This window comes from Cinclus cinclus, chromosome Z, assembly GCF_963662255.1.
Source record: "Cinclus cinclus chromosome Z, bCinCin1.1, whole genome shotgun sequence".
Classification (NCBI taxonomy): Eukaryota; Metazoa; Chordata; class Aves; order Passeriformes; family Cinclidae; genus Cinclus; species Cinclus cinclus.
Window position 1 is genome coordinate 69,247,206 of NC_085084.1, and position 18,906 is coordinate 69,266,111.

Consider the following 18,906-nt stretch of genomic DNA (forward strand, 5'->3'; position numbering starts at 1 on the left):
GAACATTTAGAAAGAAACTACTACGTGAAGTTTAGATGAAGCAGGGACCTTGAGGATGGTAGCAAGCCTTGACAAACTTGATTACCTACCAGGTGAGTTAGGTGAAACAGGAGGACAGGGAAAGCAAGGAGCTGGGTTAGCAATTTCCTTACCAGAGACAGAAATAGTTTCAGTTGTGCTTTAGAAAAGAGGGATTTAATATCACATTGTTCATTTTTCTTTTCTTTCTATTGCTCATTACTAGATCTGAATCATACCCTTAGGAAAAAAAAAAAAAGAACTGACTGTTAAGCAGAAGGCTTAGTTTAATTTTACAGATTTTCTGTAGGGAATCAAACTGCAGTTTTCCTATTAAGAAATAAAACCTGTTTTTTCAGTGGCCCCTTTAAATTTGAACCTGTTCTTGATACGGTTAATAAAATAATATGCAATATACTGTGAAAAAGAGAGAAATTCAGGGTTTTTTTCCTATTCTACTTAGTGCCACAAGTGGAATCAGTTTCTCTTTTGATGGTGGTCTAGGAGGACAAATTCTTCATTCTAGGCTAGCAAGATTTCTAAGATTTATAAAGGTATACAGTAAGTTTTATGCTCATTCCTCTAGAGAGATGTGAAAAGTTGAATATTTGCAGTCAGTGTCAAAATACGAGATGAAACCACAACATTACGAAGTCTAAAGAGTCATGCATGCAGGTCACACTGCTATAATGGACAAGCAAAAGTTATTTTGTCCTGAGAGTTGCTGTGAGTCTCCGTACCAGAAGAGGGCAGCCCCACCAAGGCCTCCGATGGTAACATCAATCAGCCCATCATCGTTTAAATCCATTTCTCCGTGCACAGACTGGCCAAAAAATTTCACTTTTTCCCCATCTCCACCTGATGCAATACGCTGTGAAATGTGTAAAGAGGTTAATGCAGTGCTCTTTGAAGGGTTTTATAAGAGTCAAGATGTATTTGACGCAGTGAGATAAGGTGTAGGCTCTTCAACTACCTTAAATTTTCATTACAATACTCCTAAAACAGTTACCATGGTGATGAACACAGTATAAATTTTCGGATTGCAAAAATATCTGCTTTTCTGGCTGTTCAGAGCATGTCAGAAGGTTTCTAATAAAAGCATGCAAGTATATTCTTTAACAATATTTAGACTCAGATTCAGTTAAATCAGGATGAATTTTAAAGTATAGAGCAATTTAAAAAAGAAGCTATTACAACTGGTCAAGTCACAGTCTCATCCTATGCTGGGAAGACAGGTTTATAAACATTACATACATTAGAGCAGCTGGCAACCTGCAGAGTTATACTTCATACCTGTGAATATTTTTTACTGATTGCTTTGCCACGGCCATGATAAATATAAACAGCTCCCCGATGGTCATCCTCTAAGGGAGAGCCTATCACAATGTCATTGTATCCATCCAGGTTGAGGTCCTTCACTGCAGCAATCGCAGTCCCGAAGCGTGCACCGCAAGGCTCGTTCTTAAGAACTTTGCAGGTGTCCTGTTTTAATGCTGAGCAGCATGTTTGCTTTATGGGTTCCAGACTCATCTGATATTCAAACTTCGTCTGTGGAAGAACAGATTTAGAGTTTGTGAATTTCCACCAACATTTCAGCAATGCAGACTTTTAAGAGCTCCTGTCCAGAAGACAAATGGATGAATTAAACAGAACAATTACAAACTATTCCAAGTGATTACATGCACTGTAGAAACTGTGATTCTACAACTATAATTCAAGTGTTCTTTCTGAGCAGCATGTGGCAATAACATTCTTTCTCCTTCTCTTTCTGCCTCTAGATGCTTCTGCATATTTCTCAAAATTAGAGGTTCACAGGAAAGCACAGTATCATAACACTATTTGGATGCTATTGTAAGTAAATCACTCCATTCTTTAGGCATTGTAAAGAATTCTTCTAAAGGCATTCTCTTAATCTGAGAAGTTAGCCAAGTTTCTAATGAAACACAGATGGCAATATTGTTATTCCAGAACAAAAGATAGCATTTCTTTTACACAGACTGAATTTTGCCCCCAGTAGACACATACACTGTGGCCTAACATACATATTCTGATTCAGTGTGTATCCTGGACCAAAAACACACAGACACTAGGGCATGTAATCAATCTTTCCCATGAATTCCATGTTATAAATAATCAGTAGAAAACAGTTACTGCATCTCCCTTATTTGGAGCTGGATAACAGTACACACAGGAAAAAAAACAGATCTCCCCACGCTACTGGAGGACATGGAATTACTGTTTTCTCACCAATCCTATTCACCAGCAATTTATTGTTGGCAACATGCATGTAGAGATTTTAAAAACTACTTTTCAAAAATATTTAGTCTCTCCAAGTCCTTTTCTTGAAATAGGATTTTAGGAAGTCATCATTGCTAAGATATTTTGTAATTGTTATAACAGAACATGATGATAGGGAGGGGAAGTTCTGGGAAGGGAAGTTCTGGGAAGGGAAGTTCTGGGAAGGGAAATGGGAAGGGAAATGGGAAGGGAAATGGGAAGGGAAGTTCTGGGAAGGGAAATGGGAAGGGAAATGAGAAGGGAAATGGGAAGGGAAATGGGAAGGGAAGGGAAGGGAAGGGAAGGGAAGGGAAGGGAAGGGAAGGGAAGGGAAGGGAAGGGAAGGGAAGGGAAGGGAAGGGAAGGGAAGGGAAGGGAAGGGAAGGGAAGGGAAGGGAAGGGAAGGGAAGGGAAGGGAAGGGAAGGGAAGGGAAGGGAAGGGAAGGGAAGGGAAGGGAAGGGAAGGGAAGGGAAGGGAAGGGGTATGCACAGACATTGGAATAATAATAAAGTGAGTTTATCTCACTTTATTATACCTTCACTCAAGGTATAATCCTTGATCTAGTCAGACATTTAAAAGCTGTTGGATGTACAGGGTTTAACTGTAGGTTGCTAAGCAAATCACAAGGATTCTGGAGATCACACTTTTAGGATGGATGAGCCTTATCATTCCCTAATCCATTAAAGAAAAAAAAGTAGTAGAAAAGTAATCCTACAAATTTATATCTGTGCCAAACTTCAGTTTATAGGATATATTACTTATCTACATAATACACTCCATTCTCAAACAAGAGTTTGAGAATGAAGTTTAAAATTAATTTGCATTATAATCTCAGTTATCAAAACCATTTTCCCTTATCTTCAACAGGTCATCTTTGAAATACAGTTCAAATTACTGTATTTCTTTTAAATAAGGATAAGAAGGCAGTAAAGAGCATGTTCTATTCCTGTTCAATAAAAATCATTGCTTTACCTTGTTCAGACTATAAACATATACCTTCCCCTGCTCCTCTTTCTCAGTTCCCATATACATAGGAGCTCCAACAAGAAGAAGGTCTGTAAATGAGTCTCTGTCGATGTCAACTGTGGTAATAACACCCCCAAAGTATGATCCAATCTGTAGGAAAACATAAAGTATACATCAGAGTCAGCAGCATCATGCTGCATTTCCTTTTCAGAGACCAACTTCTTGCTTGCAACAATGACAAATATTAACCACTAGGCAGAAATTTTCTCTACCAGCTAGATTTTTTTGGTCTGTTTTTGGAGCTTGTTTTCAGTTTTAGCAATTGTTTTCTGATTTTTTTTTAAATTAAGAACTGGGTCATTCCATTTTCAACTCTTCTGAGTCTAAAATTATAAATGGGTGCTTTCTACATGCTATAGGGAGTAGGACCTCTTAAGACAGTACTGGAATAAGAGTATCTTGAGGAAGATAGTTTTCTCTTCAAAAAACAGGTAAAAAAGCTTGGACAAAAGCTCTGAGAAAGCCCAGTGCAGACAGTTACCAAAATTCTTAAGTTATTATTGTCAGATTAACAAAATTTACATGAAGAAATGGATACATTAATAGATCAGATACAAGATATAGGATTTATCTCATTACATTCACTTCACAGATAAGCAAGATACCCTGTATTTCCTTTATACTTAACAGGAGGAGCAGCCTCTTCTAATCCAAGATACATCTCCTCTCACAGAGATGCTTCAAGTAGTCCAGATGTCTCAAACCTTAAAAATCACAGAATCACAGAATGGGTCAGGCTGGAAGGGCCCACAGTGGGTCATCTGGTCCAACCTTCCTGCTCAAGCAGGGTCATCCTGAAGTACACGGCACAGGATTGTGTCCAGATGGTCCTGGAATATCTCCAGGGAGGAAGACTCAAAAACCTCTCTGGACAATCCTTTCCAGTCTATGGTTCACCCACACACAGTAAAGCATTTCTTCCCCATGTTCAGATGGAATTTCCTGTGCATCACTTTCTGCCCCTTGTCTCTTGTCCTGTTGCTCAGCGCCACCAAGCAGAGCCTGGCCCATGCTCTGACCTCTCCCTGCAGACACTGACAGACACTGATGGGGTGTCCTCTATCATCTCTTCTCAGAGGTGAACTTACCCAGCTCCGTAATACCTACTTTAGCTCATTGACTCCAAAATGTTTGTTTGATTGACTGATTGATTAGCTGAGTTGCAGACATCAGCTATAGATTAAAATTAGGTAACCTGAATGCTGCTGAGAGAAGCTGATACTGCAGCCTGGGGAGATAAGAATAGGCAGGTTTCTCAATTCTCATAAGCAAAGTATTATCTTAGTAATACCACCTTTAATTATGCAGTTATGTGGGGATTTTTCCCTGTACAGCAATAGCTCTCAGTGAGCTGCTACTCAGTGTAACAAGCTGCTACTCAGTGTAACTATTCAATACCTCAGTCTATCCCAGAAGACGCTCTTGCATAGAACCCTGCTTGTCAAAACTCTTACCTGCTAGTGACATGCCCTTCCACTCTGCAGACAGAAAAAATTGCACATATAGAGGTGGCAACAACCACTTTGACTCTGGTGAAGATTTAACCCTCAAACACAAAATTTCCAACAATCTACTGTACAGTCCACTTTGCACTGCTAATTACACAAGAGGATCTGCCTAACTCCTCCTTCTGAACTTGCTTACAACTCCCATTTTCATGTGGTCTTTGAATGAGCTCTCTTTTGAAATATTTATTATTTTTTCTGCTATATTCCTTTTGTATGTTAATTGTTGAATGCATACTTACTTGTTCTCCATTTAACCTCTGAATCACTTGCACCTCTTTTCCTTCCATCTTATAAATGATAACTTGGCCAGTGTGATTGTATCGTGGCTGCCCTGCTACGTACAGCACACCTCCAGGTGTCAGTGCTGAATTCACAGTATATCCTAAGAAGCAGAAAGAAATCAAAATTCAATGCACACAGAATGCATCAGAAATACTTGCTGTGATACAGAGCCTTTGTAAAGTTTATTCCACTACTAGATGTCTAGCCCTAATTATGGTACAGAGCAACAGCAGTTAATTAAAAGGCCATTATTTTTTGTCTGCAATCTCAGAGTGAGGAGCACCACTTGGTTATTAAATCTGTTCACATGCTGGTGAGCCATATTCACTTTGCCATTCTCACATAATGTAAGAAATAACTCATGAATAGCTGGTTGAAAAGCTCTTTCAAAGACCACCAGCCTTCGTCACCAGCCCACTGTCAAACTCACAGTCTTCAAAAAGTGATTCTGGGGGCATTTTGAACCTACCTCTGTTCTGCTTAATATTACCATTACTTTAACAGCTTTAGTGAAGGAAGACTTAAAAAATTTGCATTGAAATAAAAACTGTGAAAGAGTTGCAAGTATTATGGGACTATACAATCTTAATTTGAAAATTACTTTACCAAATAGGACAGGTAATAAAAGCTAAATGTATTTGGCAATTAAGAAAGTGTACTTAGAGAAAAACATTAAAATATTCTAGCACTGATTTTTTGTCAATGGAAGTATGACTTAAATGAGAAAACAGAGCAGACAGAACAATGAAGTATAGAAAGCAAGCCCTGTAGGAGAGAGCAAGGACACTAAAGCTTTTTGGTAGAAAAACGGCCTGCCAGTATGCAGAGCATTATTATAGAAAAAGATGTTGGTCTTGTTGGTTTTTTCCAGTGAATGACATAAAACAGCCTAATTTTAAACAAGTATTTGGGCTTAATATTTTAAGACTGTTTCACTACCAAGGAATAGAAAAACTTGATAAGAGTACTAAAGGAATCTGTGAAATCTTCTTTGAACAGATTAAACACCTCTGTTGGGAAATTCTAGATGTACTTTGATCTATGTTTGGACTAGTTTTCTAGTTGTAGGAGTTGTTATTTATTTTAAAAAAACCCATGAAAATGAGAGAGTAGACTTGCTCCCAGGCTCCTGGAAAATAAAATATTCTGTAAGATGCTCCTTTTGAATGAGCTTTGAGAGAGGTCTTGTATCATTGTTGAAAAGTGTTGTAAGGTGGGCTATTTCTCTTACCTAGGTAGGCTGCAAGAGGTTCATTTCTTTCGGAATGCCTGTCACGAAAGGTGTCATTAGCTGGCATTGAAATACCACTGTCTTTCACCATGAGCACTGTGCCATTCCAGTCATATGCTCCAACTGCTCCAAGCATGATCCAGTCCTTAAGGAGAGTAAAACAAAAAGCCCGTTTTCTACATGAATCATCTTTTCTCTATGTGAATCATTTTTAGACATTCATGGTTCAGGATGCTGACATTGGGTAATACTTCCTGCATACTTAGATAGTCAGCCTTGCTATTCCTATTATGGTACAGATCCTTCAATCATGGGGTCATAGAAAGGCTTGAGTAGAAACATCCTGAATCATCCAGTTCCAACTCTCATTGCCATGGGTAGGGATGCCACTAAATAGACTAGTTTGTTCAGAGCCCCATTCAACCTGGTTTTGAACACCTCCAGGGGTGGAGCATCCACAGCTTCTCTGGACAATCTGTTCCAATGCCTTACTTTGCTCCACTGAAATAGTTTCTTCCTAATATCCAATCTAAACCTCTGCTCCTTTAGCTTAAAACTGTTCCCCCTTGTCCTATTGCTAGCTACCCATGTAAAAAGTCATTCTCCCTCCTTTTTATAAACTCCTTTTAAATACTAGAAGGCTGCTTTAGGGTGTCCCTGAAGCCTCCTCTTCCCCAAGCTAAATAACCCCATCTCTCAGCCTGTCTTCATAGGATAGGTGCATTGGCCCTCTGGTCATTTCTGTGGCCCTGCTCTGGAACTGTCTTTCAAGTTAAAACATTGCCCCTTGTTCTCTCACTAAAGGGTCTGGCAAAAAGCTTTTCTCAGTCTTTCTTAACATACTTTTAGCCTACTTTCCTGATAGAAAGTGCTATGGGAACCTTAAGTTTAGAGTACACGTGAAGCTCTCTCAAGTTTTGTTGCTCACAAATGTTCTTTATGTACATTTTACAAAAAATGTAACTGGATTACAGGACACTCCAAAACTTACAACAGCAAACAGGACTATACAAAGAAATCTGAAACACTAATTCCAAATTCACAGAACCACCAGCAAAAATCTACTTTGTAAAATAACTTCTAATTTCAAACAGCTTGTTTACCTGAGAATAATGAGCACTGAAACCAGCTTGAGACATTTCCATTTCAAAAGAGGAGGCCTGTTGATCTGTTGTTGCTATTAAGAAGAGAAAAAAATAAGTTTCAAAAATAAATTTGTTCCAATCTGAAAAAGTAACTGAAGAATGCTGTGGAAATGATCATATAATAGCAAAGGATAGTGTAATTAACTACTATATTAAGTGAATATAGCTCACAATGGATTTTTATAAATAACACAGAAATTATATTTTTATAATAAACACAGAAATAAAGACCCGCGTTGAATGCTCCTTTTAAGTACGGGAATTTCCATTTTAAGATCATGTCTCAGAACTTGTCCAACAAAGCTTCTGGGCTAAAACTGACCAGATTTGAACTCGAGCTGATGGTAAGTATGTTTGGAATGTTTGATTAATATGGTTAAGCCATTTTCCACTTGAGCTAAGTGAACAATAAAACACCAGCCATGTAACCCTGGCCTTGTATTCAAGCAACTGAAGTTTTGTAGGCAGCTGGAGGAACTTTAAATGAAAAACACTTGATGTTTGTATGAACCTTTGCAAAAACAACATAGGAAAATCTCTGCTGTCCAAAATTCATAACCCTCAGCAAAGTGCTTGGGAATGGTAATCCTGCCCAGACAACTACATGAAGATCTGATTCTCCTAAATGACTTTGTTTAAAAAAAGTACCGGGTTATTTTGTACTAGGTTCAGTATCTTTTCAGGTAGTCATATGCTAGTTATTAAACTTTGATGGGTAAACTTGAAATATGATCAGGGAAGAAAAAGTTCTGCCTTTTCCTCAACTTAAAAGAAAGATAAGCAGCCCTTAATAGTCAAGGACTATTTTGCCACTCTAAGTGGCCAAGTAAGGGACCTGTACTCTGCATGTTGATTCTTCTTTGAAAGCAAGATATGCTAACAGGCAGTAGAAGCAAGCTATGAAATCTGCTCTGATGCTGGTTCAGGAAGAGTTCACAATTTGCTACCAGCTGAGTGCTGCATCAAACCTTCAACTATGTGAATGAAACTGAGCCATAGCAAGCCATGATTGCATGAATTTCAGGCATCTGGACTATTAAATAATACTGAACTTTTGATACTCAGCAAGTAAACCCTAGTGGTTGCTCCCTGGCACATGATGGCTTTCCTAACTGTTAGAAGTTACAGCCACTCATAGGAAGGAGACTTGATCTCAAAGATGGTGTTCAACATATAAACAAAGACTATCATGTTTCACAAGATGTAGCTGCTTTGCTATGTCTGAAAAAGTAATTTTTAGATATAAAACTCTTAAACTGCACATCTGCTGATAAACAATATTTTCATGCAGTAAACGATGCTCCTTAATGAGCTGAGAAAGACAGGATTCTCACAGACTGAGGCAGAGGACAAAGCTGGTACTGTTGGCATCTGCAGCTCAAAATGCTACTTAGATAATGGCCCTTAGCCTAACTTTCCATTCAGTTTTAAACTGCCAAGCATCTTACAAAGGATATTTTGTAAAAAAAAAAAAAAATTGTGCCTGCCTACGGGTTGGATGAAACATAAAATTGCTGTTAAAAACAATGTCCATGCCATGACACATGGAGGCACATGAAAAAGATTATGTGTAAAAATCCACTGGCTGTCAAGCAGGAGTTTTTGTTGGATTTGATTTTTCAAATATTTCTCAATTTTCTTTGAATTTTTAAAAGAACCAAAATGAAAATAAGAAATCCAAGAAGAAAAATCAAATGTACTACTACACTAGGAAGAAGCAATTTAGACTGAGAATCTGAACAGATTCAGATATTAAATTTCAACAATCAAGGTTCTTGTGATGCACAGAAGCTACTATATACGTAATTGATTAATCTCCAATTAAACACATACAATAAACTGCATTTTCAACTGGCTTGAAAGCTGCATGGTACAGAATTAATCTGCTTGCTTCTACCACCAGAAAAATGCATTCATGGACACAGCTATCAATCACAGCTGAAAGGTTTTGGTTTAAGACAGGAAACTATGCTTGAAGTATCAGAATAAATTGATTTAGTCAGCACTATCTAGCTCCAACTCACTGGAGTAGCTTGACCTTGCTATGTTTTGACAAAAAAGCTAAAATCCCATATTAATTTCCATTCTGATTCTCTTGTAGAAAGATTACATGATTTCTGAGACTTTGGTGAAGGAGGAGACATTTCATGTATCATATTTCATGTCTCAGGTTTCTTGTACAGAAATCTTAGCGCATCTCTGAGTTCCTAAGGAAAATCTGCAAACCAAGAAGCCTTTTGGCAATAATGAAATTAATTAGATTACCAGAAACTCAGTCATGTTAAGTCTTACATCCTTCACTTATTGTCACAATAATTAACTTCTTACTCTATATTCATTAGAGCTAACATATGTAGCTAACATTTTATTCTGACAGTGAAATGCAAATATTTTTCTCACTTTTTTAAAAGTATAAAGGGCAAATTGAAGACCAAGTGTTCAAGTTCTGTTTCAACCACTATAGTCCCACTGAAAGTGTATTCTTCCTAGTACACATTGACTTAAGAAAAGAGCACGCTATTCAATAAATTTTGAAGTACTCAATGACACTAAGTAGGCTAAACTTTGAGCTTTGGAGAAATTAGTCCCCTCAAATTACTTTGTTGCAAAGCTGAGGAAACCAAATCATCCAGAAAGTAAAAAAAGAGAACATAATAAATTATATTTTAATAAACTGTTTATTGCTGAAAATTTTAGTAATTGCTGAAAACATTAATATTTGATCAAACTAAATGATGCACTAAAAAAAACCCTCCAATCTAAATATGCCTGACAAATACAACTCCAATGCAAAAAACTTGAAAATACTCTCTCAATTTTGTACATTCAAGTCAATATTTTCTTTTGTTCCAGCTATAAACTACACTATTCTAGCTAGTTGGGAAGTTAAACTGTTGAGAAAAACAGTCCAAATAGATGGATGTTTTCTTTGTATTACATTAATCCCTTCAGAGCTGGCCAGTATAATTTATAACCAATAAACTCTGTCTCCTGTTACCAGTAGTGCACTTGAAACAAACAGTGGTTTGGACACTGTTGCCTCGTTTGGATGGAGAATGTAAGCAGACATTATGAGAGAATGACTTTTCTGTGCTACAATCTGAATACTGTGAACCTTCCCAAAGGAAAATTATATCTTGTTAACTCTATACAGAAAGTCCATGCTAACTTGTATTGTAAAGTAATATACTGCAATTAGTAAATAACCAAAAAGAGACCCTAAACATTTAGGCAGAAAAACAGATGATCATGAGGTAATTGGGGTATGATCTGGCAATGTGTTTTACCTAAAAGAGGGCAACTTCCCATTCATTGCATTAAAACAGTTTTGGTTACTTACCCTTTTAGGCTGTTGTCTGCACAGGCTCTAACTCCTATGAATGTAGTCACATCTGTATCTACTATTTTGATGTCTATTATAAAATATTTTTATAACCAGCATGGAAGAAATAATTGCATAATAAATTTTACGCAGCACAATGCATTTCAAAGGAAGGCAAAAACAGGTGTTCTATTTGTTTCAGCTGTAATGCAGGCATAAATTAAAATTTAAAATAATGCCATACCTTCCAGGGCAAATATTCTTTCTCCAAGTGCTTCAACAATGGTTAAAAGAGCTAATTCATCTGAGACATTGAAAAAATGCTTTTCAGTAGGCTTACTGGCAATTGATTTTATTTCCTCTACAAATTTCTCAGTACTTAAATTTCCTCTGCTGTAGCTGCCAAGAATCTAAAGAGAATAAAAAAAAAAAAAACAAAAAAACCAAAACAGAAGTCAGGCATACATTTCATAAACTGTTTAAAAATATATCATTGAGGTAGGTTGTCAGAGAATGGTGGAAAATCGTATCTAACTTTCTGTTAAAACCTCAGTCAAATTGATTTGAAACCATCTTTTTCTCAAGAAGAACAGAAATGTATGACAGCTCAGTTTTTTTTTTTTTTGAAAATACCATTTGACAGGAAACAAAGCAACAGTACTGTGTGATGTCTGCTATCCTCAACTTCACTTTTCACTGCTCCTTCACAAAATTCTAATAATTTATTCTCTGATTTATTGAAGAAGGCCACAGTTTAGGAAAAAAACCAACAAAACACGTCCCAACCCAGAGTACAATTACACTGGCTTCTGCATAACCACCAGTTCTTATCATAACATGCTATACGTGCAATTAATGGCAAATTGATTAGGCATAGACTAGTTCATCATTATGTGAAGAACTGCCGTATAAATACACAAAAGAACAACACTTGCATTTGGAGTTAACTTCAACACCATACAAGAATTTAGATTTAGTTTGCAGTTTTAACAATACTGCTGTAATTCAGGATACCTCAGAAAAAAAAAAACACCATCTCACTTCTGTAATTCCCAGACAACAATATATTTTTCATATGAAAAAGGGTTCTGTAGACCGAACTTGACTTGAGAGGGAGACAAAAACCAAATTCCTATGCTTTAGCATTTCAGCCCACTGGAGCATTTCAAATTTGGTTCTAAACAGGGATTTTACTGCCAAAAATTTTTGCAGTCAAGGACAACTTTTTCTTAAGTTATCTCTAATTTTATGAAGAAAACCACTGCAAATCTATGTGCTGCTGGACTCGACTTTTGTTTTATATCTTTGTTTAAATTAAGTATGACATCTTTCTTAAAGCTTTATGGTTTCACACCACCTTATTTTACCAAACAATAAGCTAGCAAAACAAAGAAAAGGTATCAGTGGCGAGGCAACAAACCAATGTCCCTTGAAAAGTAACAGCAGAAGATAGAAGATTTCTGCATAAAATACACAAATATAGTGGAGTATTAACACCAAATCCGTGACTAATACTTTCATATTTCTTGATATGCGTTAATCTCTATTCTCATTCAGCTACTGTTTGCTTAACATGAAAATGACAGCTTTAAAATGCAAGCATATAATACAGACATAATGAATATGTATTTTTTGATGTTTACATTTGTTGTTTTGCTTAAATAGGTAGTGTTTCTGTAGAAGTTGCTTAGAATGGTATTAGTCCACTTTGCTCGGTGTTGCTTTTAACAAAAACGATTTAATTTAAAACTATCCCTGAAACTCCTCCTCCTTTTTCCTCACACAGACATATAACTGTCATCACCCAGAAGACAGATGAATTGCTTTTGTTATATGCTATAAAATCAGAAAGCAAATTTTAAATGGTTTTTTCAGCTTTTTTCTCTCTGAAATAATTATATTTCCATAAAGATTCTATGAAATGAACTTCTAAAACTGAAATTGCATCTAGAAGATGAAACATGCTTTTAAGATTCTGAATTTTGCCATTAAATTTCACTTACAGCAATAGCAAATCTCTGAATGTTTTCATCTTCACAATCATCAATCACTTCTTGTAATCTGTAGTTGTCATGTGATTCCCCATCAGTCACAATAACCATTACTTTTTGTACTCCTCTTCGTGCACCATGAGCCTCAGTAAAAGCTTCTTCCCTAAAGGGACCATAAAGCGTTTTGAAGAAAGGCAATGTCAGCATTTAGCACATGCATCGTATTTGCATAGCCAACCATAAACTAAAAGATTTTGTATTAACCAGGAAGGAGGAAATGGAGATTAATGTTAACCATGAACAAATACAGACAACTGCATGGAACTTACATGACAGTTCACAGCCAAAGTTACACAAGTATTCATTCATCATTCACTCACTTGAGAGCAATAGTAGAAAATATCAATCTGGATAGTGAAAAAATTTTCCCATCTACAAATAAACTTCTGGCACTTTACAACAGCTTTTGGCATCTTAAAAAAAAATCCAGCCAACACCTTCCCTTTCCAAAAACCCGTGTAGAAAGCCCTCACCTACTTCCACCTTACAGCATATCTCTGTACACCTATGTTAATGAACACTGGGTGTTGGGGATGTGGCAGAAAGGTTGCAGGTAAGTGGAGGCAGGTCGGGGCACCCACTTGAATTCTACAGCTGCAGATGTACAAATAGGCTCTGAGGTTTTGGGCAGCTGTTCACCCAGACTCTGGACCTGACAAGGCAAGGGGGAGGAGAAGGAAGGAAGCAAGCAGGGCTTCCTCTTTTCAGAAAAATACCACGGAATTCTAGGACTGGCCACATGAGTGAAAGCTGAAATTTACCACCAAAAATGGCCAAAGGGGGATGACTGTGAGAACAGAGGAAGCTTTTGCTGACAGTTTCTCTATATACAAGCCTGCAGTAGCTTGTGGTACATGGGGGCTTTCTGAATTAGATGTGGTTTCTGAATACTTGGCAATTCTCAACTGGCTCTGCTTTCATGAACTTGTTCAGACTCCTCAAGCTTCTACTTCTATCTCAGGAAAACCTTAATATATAAGAATTCAATTGTACACTAGATCAACAAAACTTTAGTCAGATAATCAAACTGTTCATCAGAAGGATGCTGCATATTTCAGTAAATGGCTGTTTGTAAAGAGTGAATGCAATCTTTTGCGGAATAAAAGCAGGCTTTTGTGATTGAAAAATCAACCCAGAAAAGAAAACGATACCAGGACAACTTTGTACCGCCTGAAATTTTCTGGGAGATTTTACATTTACTGTCTGATCTATGAAACTCATATTTCTTTTTTCTCACAAAAAAAAGCATTTCTAAATATTGCTATTGCTAGGTCTTTAAACAGGTCTTTATAAACAGGTCTTTAATCTCCCAGTGAATGAGAAGCTTCAAAGACTTCGGATATAAAATTTTTAGGCTTTCTGACAAATGTGGGCTCAAACATTGTAACATTCAGCTTCAGAATGAAAACTAATTAACATTAAAATTTCTATTTTTTGTTTTACCCTTGAAAAACTTGATTTTCTTTATGCCTCTATATACACAGCTCCTACTTGCTCTATGTGGACATCAGATATTGTCAGCCCTTTGCTTAGGCCTACAATCTTCCTTCATATCTATCATATTTTCCTAATTCTTCCATTCAGATGATAGCTGCCTTTCATATGCAATTGCTCTAGGTGCTGGATAGAGTCTGCTTATCCACCTTCCTCATAAGTGATGCTTAGCTACAATGAAGTAAGATGTTAGCCACATCATGTTTTTAACACATAAAATCAGAATCAACCCCCTGCCTGTGCTTGTTTCTCTCCACATGCAGCATCTTGTGCGCATACCTGGCTGTGTCTATTCCCAAGGCTGTCATGGTCTGTGTGCCACCCCGCTGCCGAATTCTCAAGGCTGCAGCCATCACATCTTCTGTTGTTGAGTATGTATTCAGGAAAAATTCATGTACTACAGTCTGTCCATACTGAACAATTCCAACCTGAAACACACAGCTCTCATTTAAAATCAACTGCCGTTAAAGAAAATACCCCTGCCTCCTACGGCAGCGCCGTAAATGAGAGAAGGAGAAGGAGAACAATTGAACACTTTGTGTTTCCCTCAGCATGAAACACCTATATGAGTTTGAACAAGACTAGCTAGATGACGGTCTCATGAAACATTTTGAAGTTTCTAAATTGCTTTTGTTAGAAAACAGAATAAAGCCAAAAGCTGTCTCAAGTCCTTGGTTTTCCTGGTTTGAGGCAATCTGGATGGGAGCTCTGCTCTACTCTAGGCCAACCAGACCAACCCCCAACTCCTCAAAAATGTTTTCCTTACAAAGCCTACGAAGTCATGGCTCACTCATAACTCTCTTCATTCCACTCAAACATATATTCCTACATCCAGTAGTTTATTTACCCTAAATTGAGCCTGGAAACAGGAAGACCCAATTACTCCTATCTTGATGGAGACAGCAGGGACAGCTGTGACATGCACATTCTCCCAGCAGGAGATAAGTCAAAGTTTTGCCTGACAAGTACCAGAGGGTAAAACATGAAGGAAATGGTGGCTTTGGGATGGGGGAGGGTAAAGTAAAGCCTATAGATGACCTTAGGAGGATAAGTCTTTGTGCAAAATATCAACACATGGGATTGTGCAATAACCACAAAATGCCTGAAGAAACCTGCTGCAAAACCAAGAGTGGCATAAAAAGACGAGCAATATTCTTAAATCTTAATTAATTTCTCCCATTCGTCTCTGTCAGTTTTAATATTTTGGCAGTTTTCTGACGTCTTTTACAGGGAAGAAGCCACACAATGTTCCATTAGCATATTTCAATTTTATGTTACACATGGTAATTTATAGGTGTTATTTAGGATAATGCAGTATTATGTGGCATTTATGTCTCACTCATCTATTATTAAAAGCACTCTAGCATTAAGGTATTGAAGATCAATAAGACCTCCGGGATGCTTTTCCATCATATTACTTTAGAAGTGGCTTAGTATGTATTTTACAATTGCTTTACAGGTGTTTTTTTTTTAAGGGATTTTCATAGCCTCTCAGATGCTGCACAATACTTGTTTGCTTCTAGCAGAAGGGTTAGAATTGGATAAATATTTCACAGTAAACATCAATAAAATGATCATTATGAAATGCTAGTTACATATGATTATGGGACTATAATTATAATGGCATGTGATAGCAAAATCTATCCCACTGAATTTCTGTATCTTTTTGAAAAGACAGTCAAATCTGGAAGAACTGATGTAGGCTCAAAGTTTTGGCAAGTTGCTGCCTTTGTGATATTTGTTTCCCTCTTCCACCTGCAGCAGAGAGAATGCAGAGGCTGCAATGTTCCCGTGAGCAGTGGGTTATTAACCCTGTGCAGTCTTTACAGCCAACCAGGGCACACTCTATCATCACTCAGAGCACTCATGTGGCACTGAATAAATCAGAAGGTGAAGATGGAATTTTTAACCTATTCCCTCCAAGGCAACTACTATGTGGGGTGCATCTAAAGTGACATACTGCATTATCTGAATAGGATGCTGTTAGTCTTTTAAAAAAACTGCTCTGAACTGATGATGAACAAGAGATTTGCATCATGCATCATTTTCTGGAGGAGGAGTAATGGCTTAAGAATTCCAGTGCCATGCACCAATTGTAGCCAGAGACTATAGTATGCTGGGAAGCTGTTTTGTGTGGATTCATGGGTCCTTCTCTGCAGCTTTTGAGGTACCAATAATGAAATCATCCATTGACTGCTGCCAGTGAAAAGCATCTACCAGTGTTTCATGATTCTAGAGACCCATGTTGGTGTTGTCATTTTCCTAAAAAAAAGACTGCAGGCTGACATTGAGTTGTATAATTTCCTGTTTGAAAGGAAACGTCCATGATCACAGCAAGTATGTATTTTGAGCATTTCCTTCTCAGGAAGTGAATGGGAAGAACATCTGAGTCTGAAAACTGCACTGTGCAGCACAGCTTATAAATCAGGAAGGAAGGGGGGCATGTGGTTATCTTATGGGATACAATTGTCATGTGCAACCCTCCCTTAGCACTAGCTTTGAAAACACTGATCTTCATGTTCTACATATTCCATGGCATCAAAGAACCATTCCTCAATAAAAGGTAACAAAAAGCCTCTGAGAAAATGCTACCAGGCTTAATGTTCCAGTCTCTTACAGGATCACTGAATGATCACCTTGTAAAATTAGTTATATTCTATTAGACAGCAATGAAGGTTTGAACTTTTGTAGCCTTTTCATTTTATGAAAAACTAAAAGTGGTACATCTACATAATGCAAATGTGCCTTTATGGGACTTCAGCAAGCCCCTAAGAATAATGCTTACAGGCATCATATGTTTTGATTTGCTTGTTTAATTTATATCTGGAAAATGCAACTACACTGAAGGACATAATTCTGCTCGGCTCCAGAGAACCTATTATTTTTCCCAGCATTACTGACCATAATCTATTGAACATTCTTGTGATTCTTAAGTTTATGTTCCCTTCCCTAGCATTCCATAGCTTTTACATTACACAAGGGAACAATTCTTTAATTGTCCCCAGTTCCTGTGAAAAGTGTTGTACAAGAGAACAGGCAAGTGATGGACTGTTCTACTTTGAACAAAGCAGTTCTCAGGGCTACAATTTATTGTCCTGTCAATGAATACAAACCCTTATTTGGAAAGAACATTCTGACTTTCCCAATAAATTATTAAGCTAATCAATTTGGTAAAACCCAACAATTAAATGACAAAATGAAAGGAAAGCCATTTGTTACATGAAGTCATGTTAAGGTTTTCAGCATTGGGATGTGGAGAGAAATCAGATATATATTTGGATGTACTGATACTTAATGTAAAAGAAAAGCAGAGGTGCCTTGGGAAGCATTAATGGATAGTATGTCTTTTCATAAGGAGATCTTTTTGAAGACATCTGAAACAAAAAAAAAATTCTCTCACATTTCGTTTACTTCAAGTCACAAGTTATTTGTGAAGTCTTGCAAAAACCTTTCTTCATTCTTAATCTTTGTAATACCTCTTAAGTACACATCTATTCTTCTGAAGAAAAACTAATTGTAAGATATGACATGGCATGAATTATTAGTGTACTGATACTGTCCCTTTGGAGACACAGTAAGGTATAGGCCAAATATCTGTAACTGTCATGTATTACTGACATACTATGTCATGTATTAGTGTAAAAACAGAAACAGTTAAAATACTTCTGAAGGCCTTTCCAGCATAGTGTTAAAGCTAGAACTGAACTTATTCAAGTATCCTGAATTTATTCAAGATTTCTCATTTGAGAGAAATCCACAGAAAGTTACTTGTATGTGAATGATTAAATAACTACCCCTCCATATTAAAAAGATAATTATCTCCACAACAGTTAAAAATGAGGTAAAAAAAGGCCAAGAGAAGTATTTTGATTTTATTCCTAGTCTTTACCATACCTACATAATTCCTTTTTCTTTTTCATTTTTCTATCATCACTTTTCATTTACTTCCTTTATCCTGAAACTCAAGATATGCAGTTTAACCATCAATATCATGTTGTAGATTATCTGGAGAAGGGAAAGATGAAGAAAAGGAAAAAAGATACCATAAACTTTGACTTTCTGCATCTGAAACTTCAGGGTTTCATCTTCAAATCTGCCAAACATGGGACACTGAGCAATTTCTCTGGACTTGCTACAAATCTAATGATCATTGTTCATGGAGGAGGTAAGGGGGAGAAAAAAAATCTCAAAAGCCTCTAATCAAAACACAGTTTTGAACAAGTCACACCCAATCTGCTAAGGAGTTATTCTGTAATCACCTCATTCCTTTCCTGTGCAAAACAATCTTAAGTCAGTGAAAGTCCACTGATTTCCACATGCTCAGTAATAAAAAACAAACTGGAAAAATCAATGTAAACAGACAAAAAGTAAGTTATTGTTCCTATGCATCTCTTCTGGGCTCCCAGAGGTGAGGGGATAAATAAACCTGCTCTGTTGTTTCTCTTCTTCCCTATTGTATAGTCATTTAAACATTTTTTTCTGAGAAAGGAGACAGTGTGGGTGGGGGGAAAAGTATAAACTCATTACTAACTTCAGATGCACCAGGGTTCC

The 18,906-nt window shown here is 37.1% G+C and overlaps 1 protein-coding gene across 1 annotated transcript in view; it reads right to left on the reverse strand.

The window, feature by feature from the left end:
- Positions 1–18,906, reverse strand: part of ITGA1 (integrin subunit alpha 1) — a 46,732-nt gene that overhangs the window by 16,295 nt on the left and 11,531 nt on the right. Inside the window, exons 7-15 of the mRNA XM_062513965.1 lie at positions 14,635–14,783; positions 12,814–12,964; positions 11,055–11,220; positions 7,447–7,520; positions 6,344–6,488; positions 5,070–5,212; positions 3,269–3,412; positions 1,312–1,566; positions 759–889 (exon numbers count right to left, since the gene is read on the reverse strand). Coding sequence (XP_062369949.1) covers positions 759–889; positions 1,312–1,566; positions 3,269–3,412; positions 5,070–5,212; positions 6,344–6,488; positions 7,447–7,520; positions 11,055–11,220; positions 12,814–12,964; positions 14,635–14,783 — 1,358 coding nt within the window. The remainder of the gene's footprint in view (positions 1–758; positions 890–1,311; positions 1,567–3,268; positions 3,413–5,069; positions 5,213–6,343; positions 6,489–7,446; positions 7,521–11,054; positions 11,221–12,813; positions 12,965–14,634; positions 14,784–18,906) is intronic.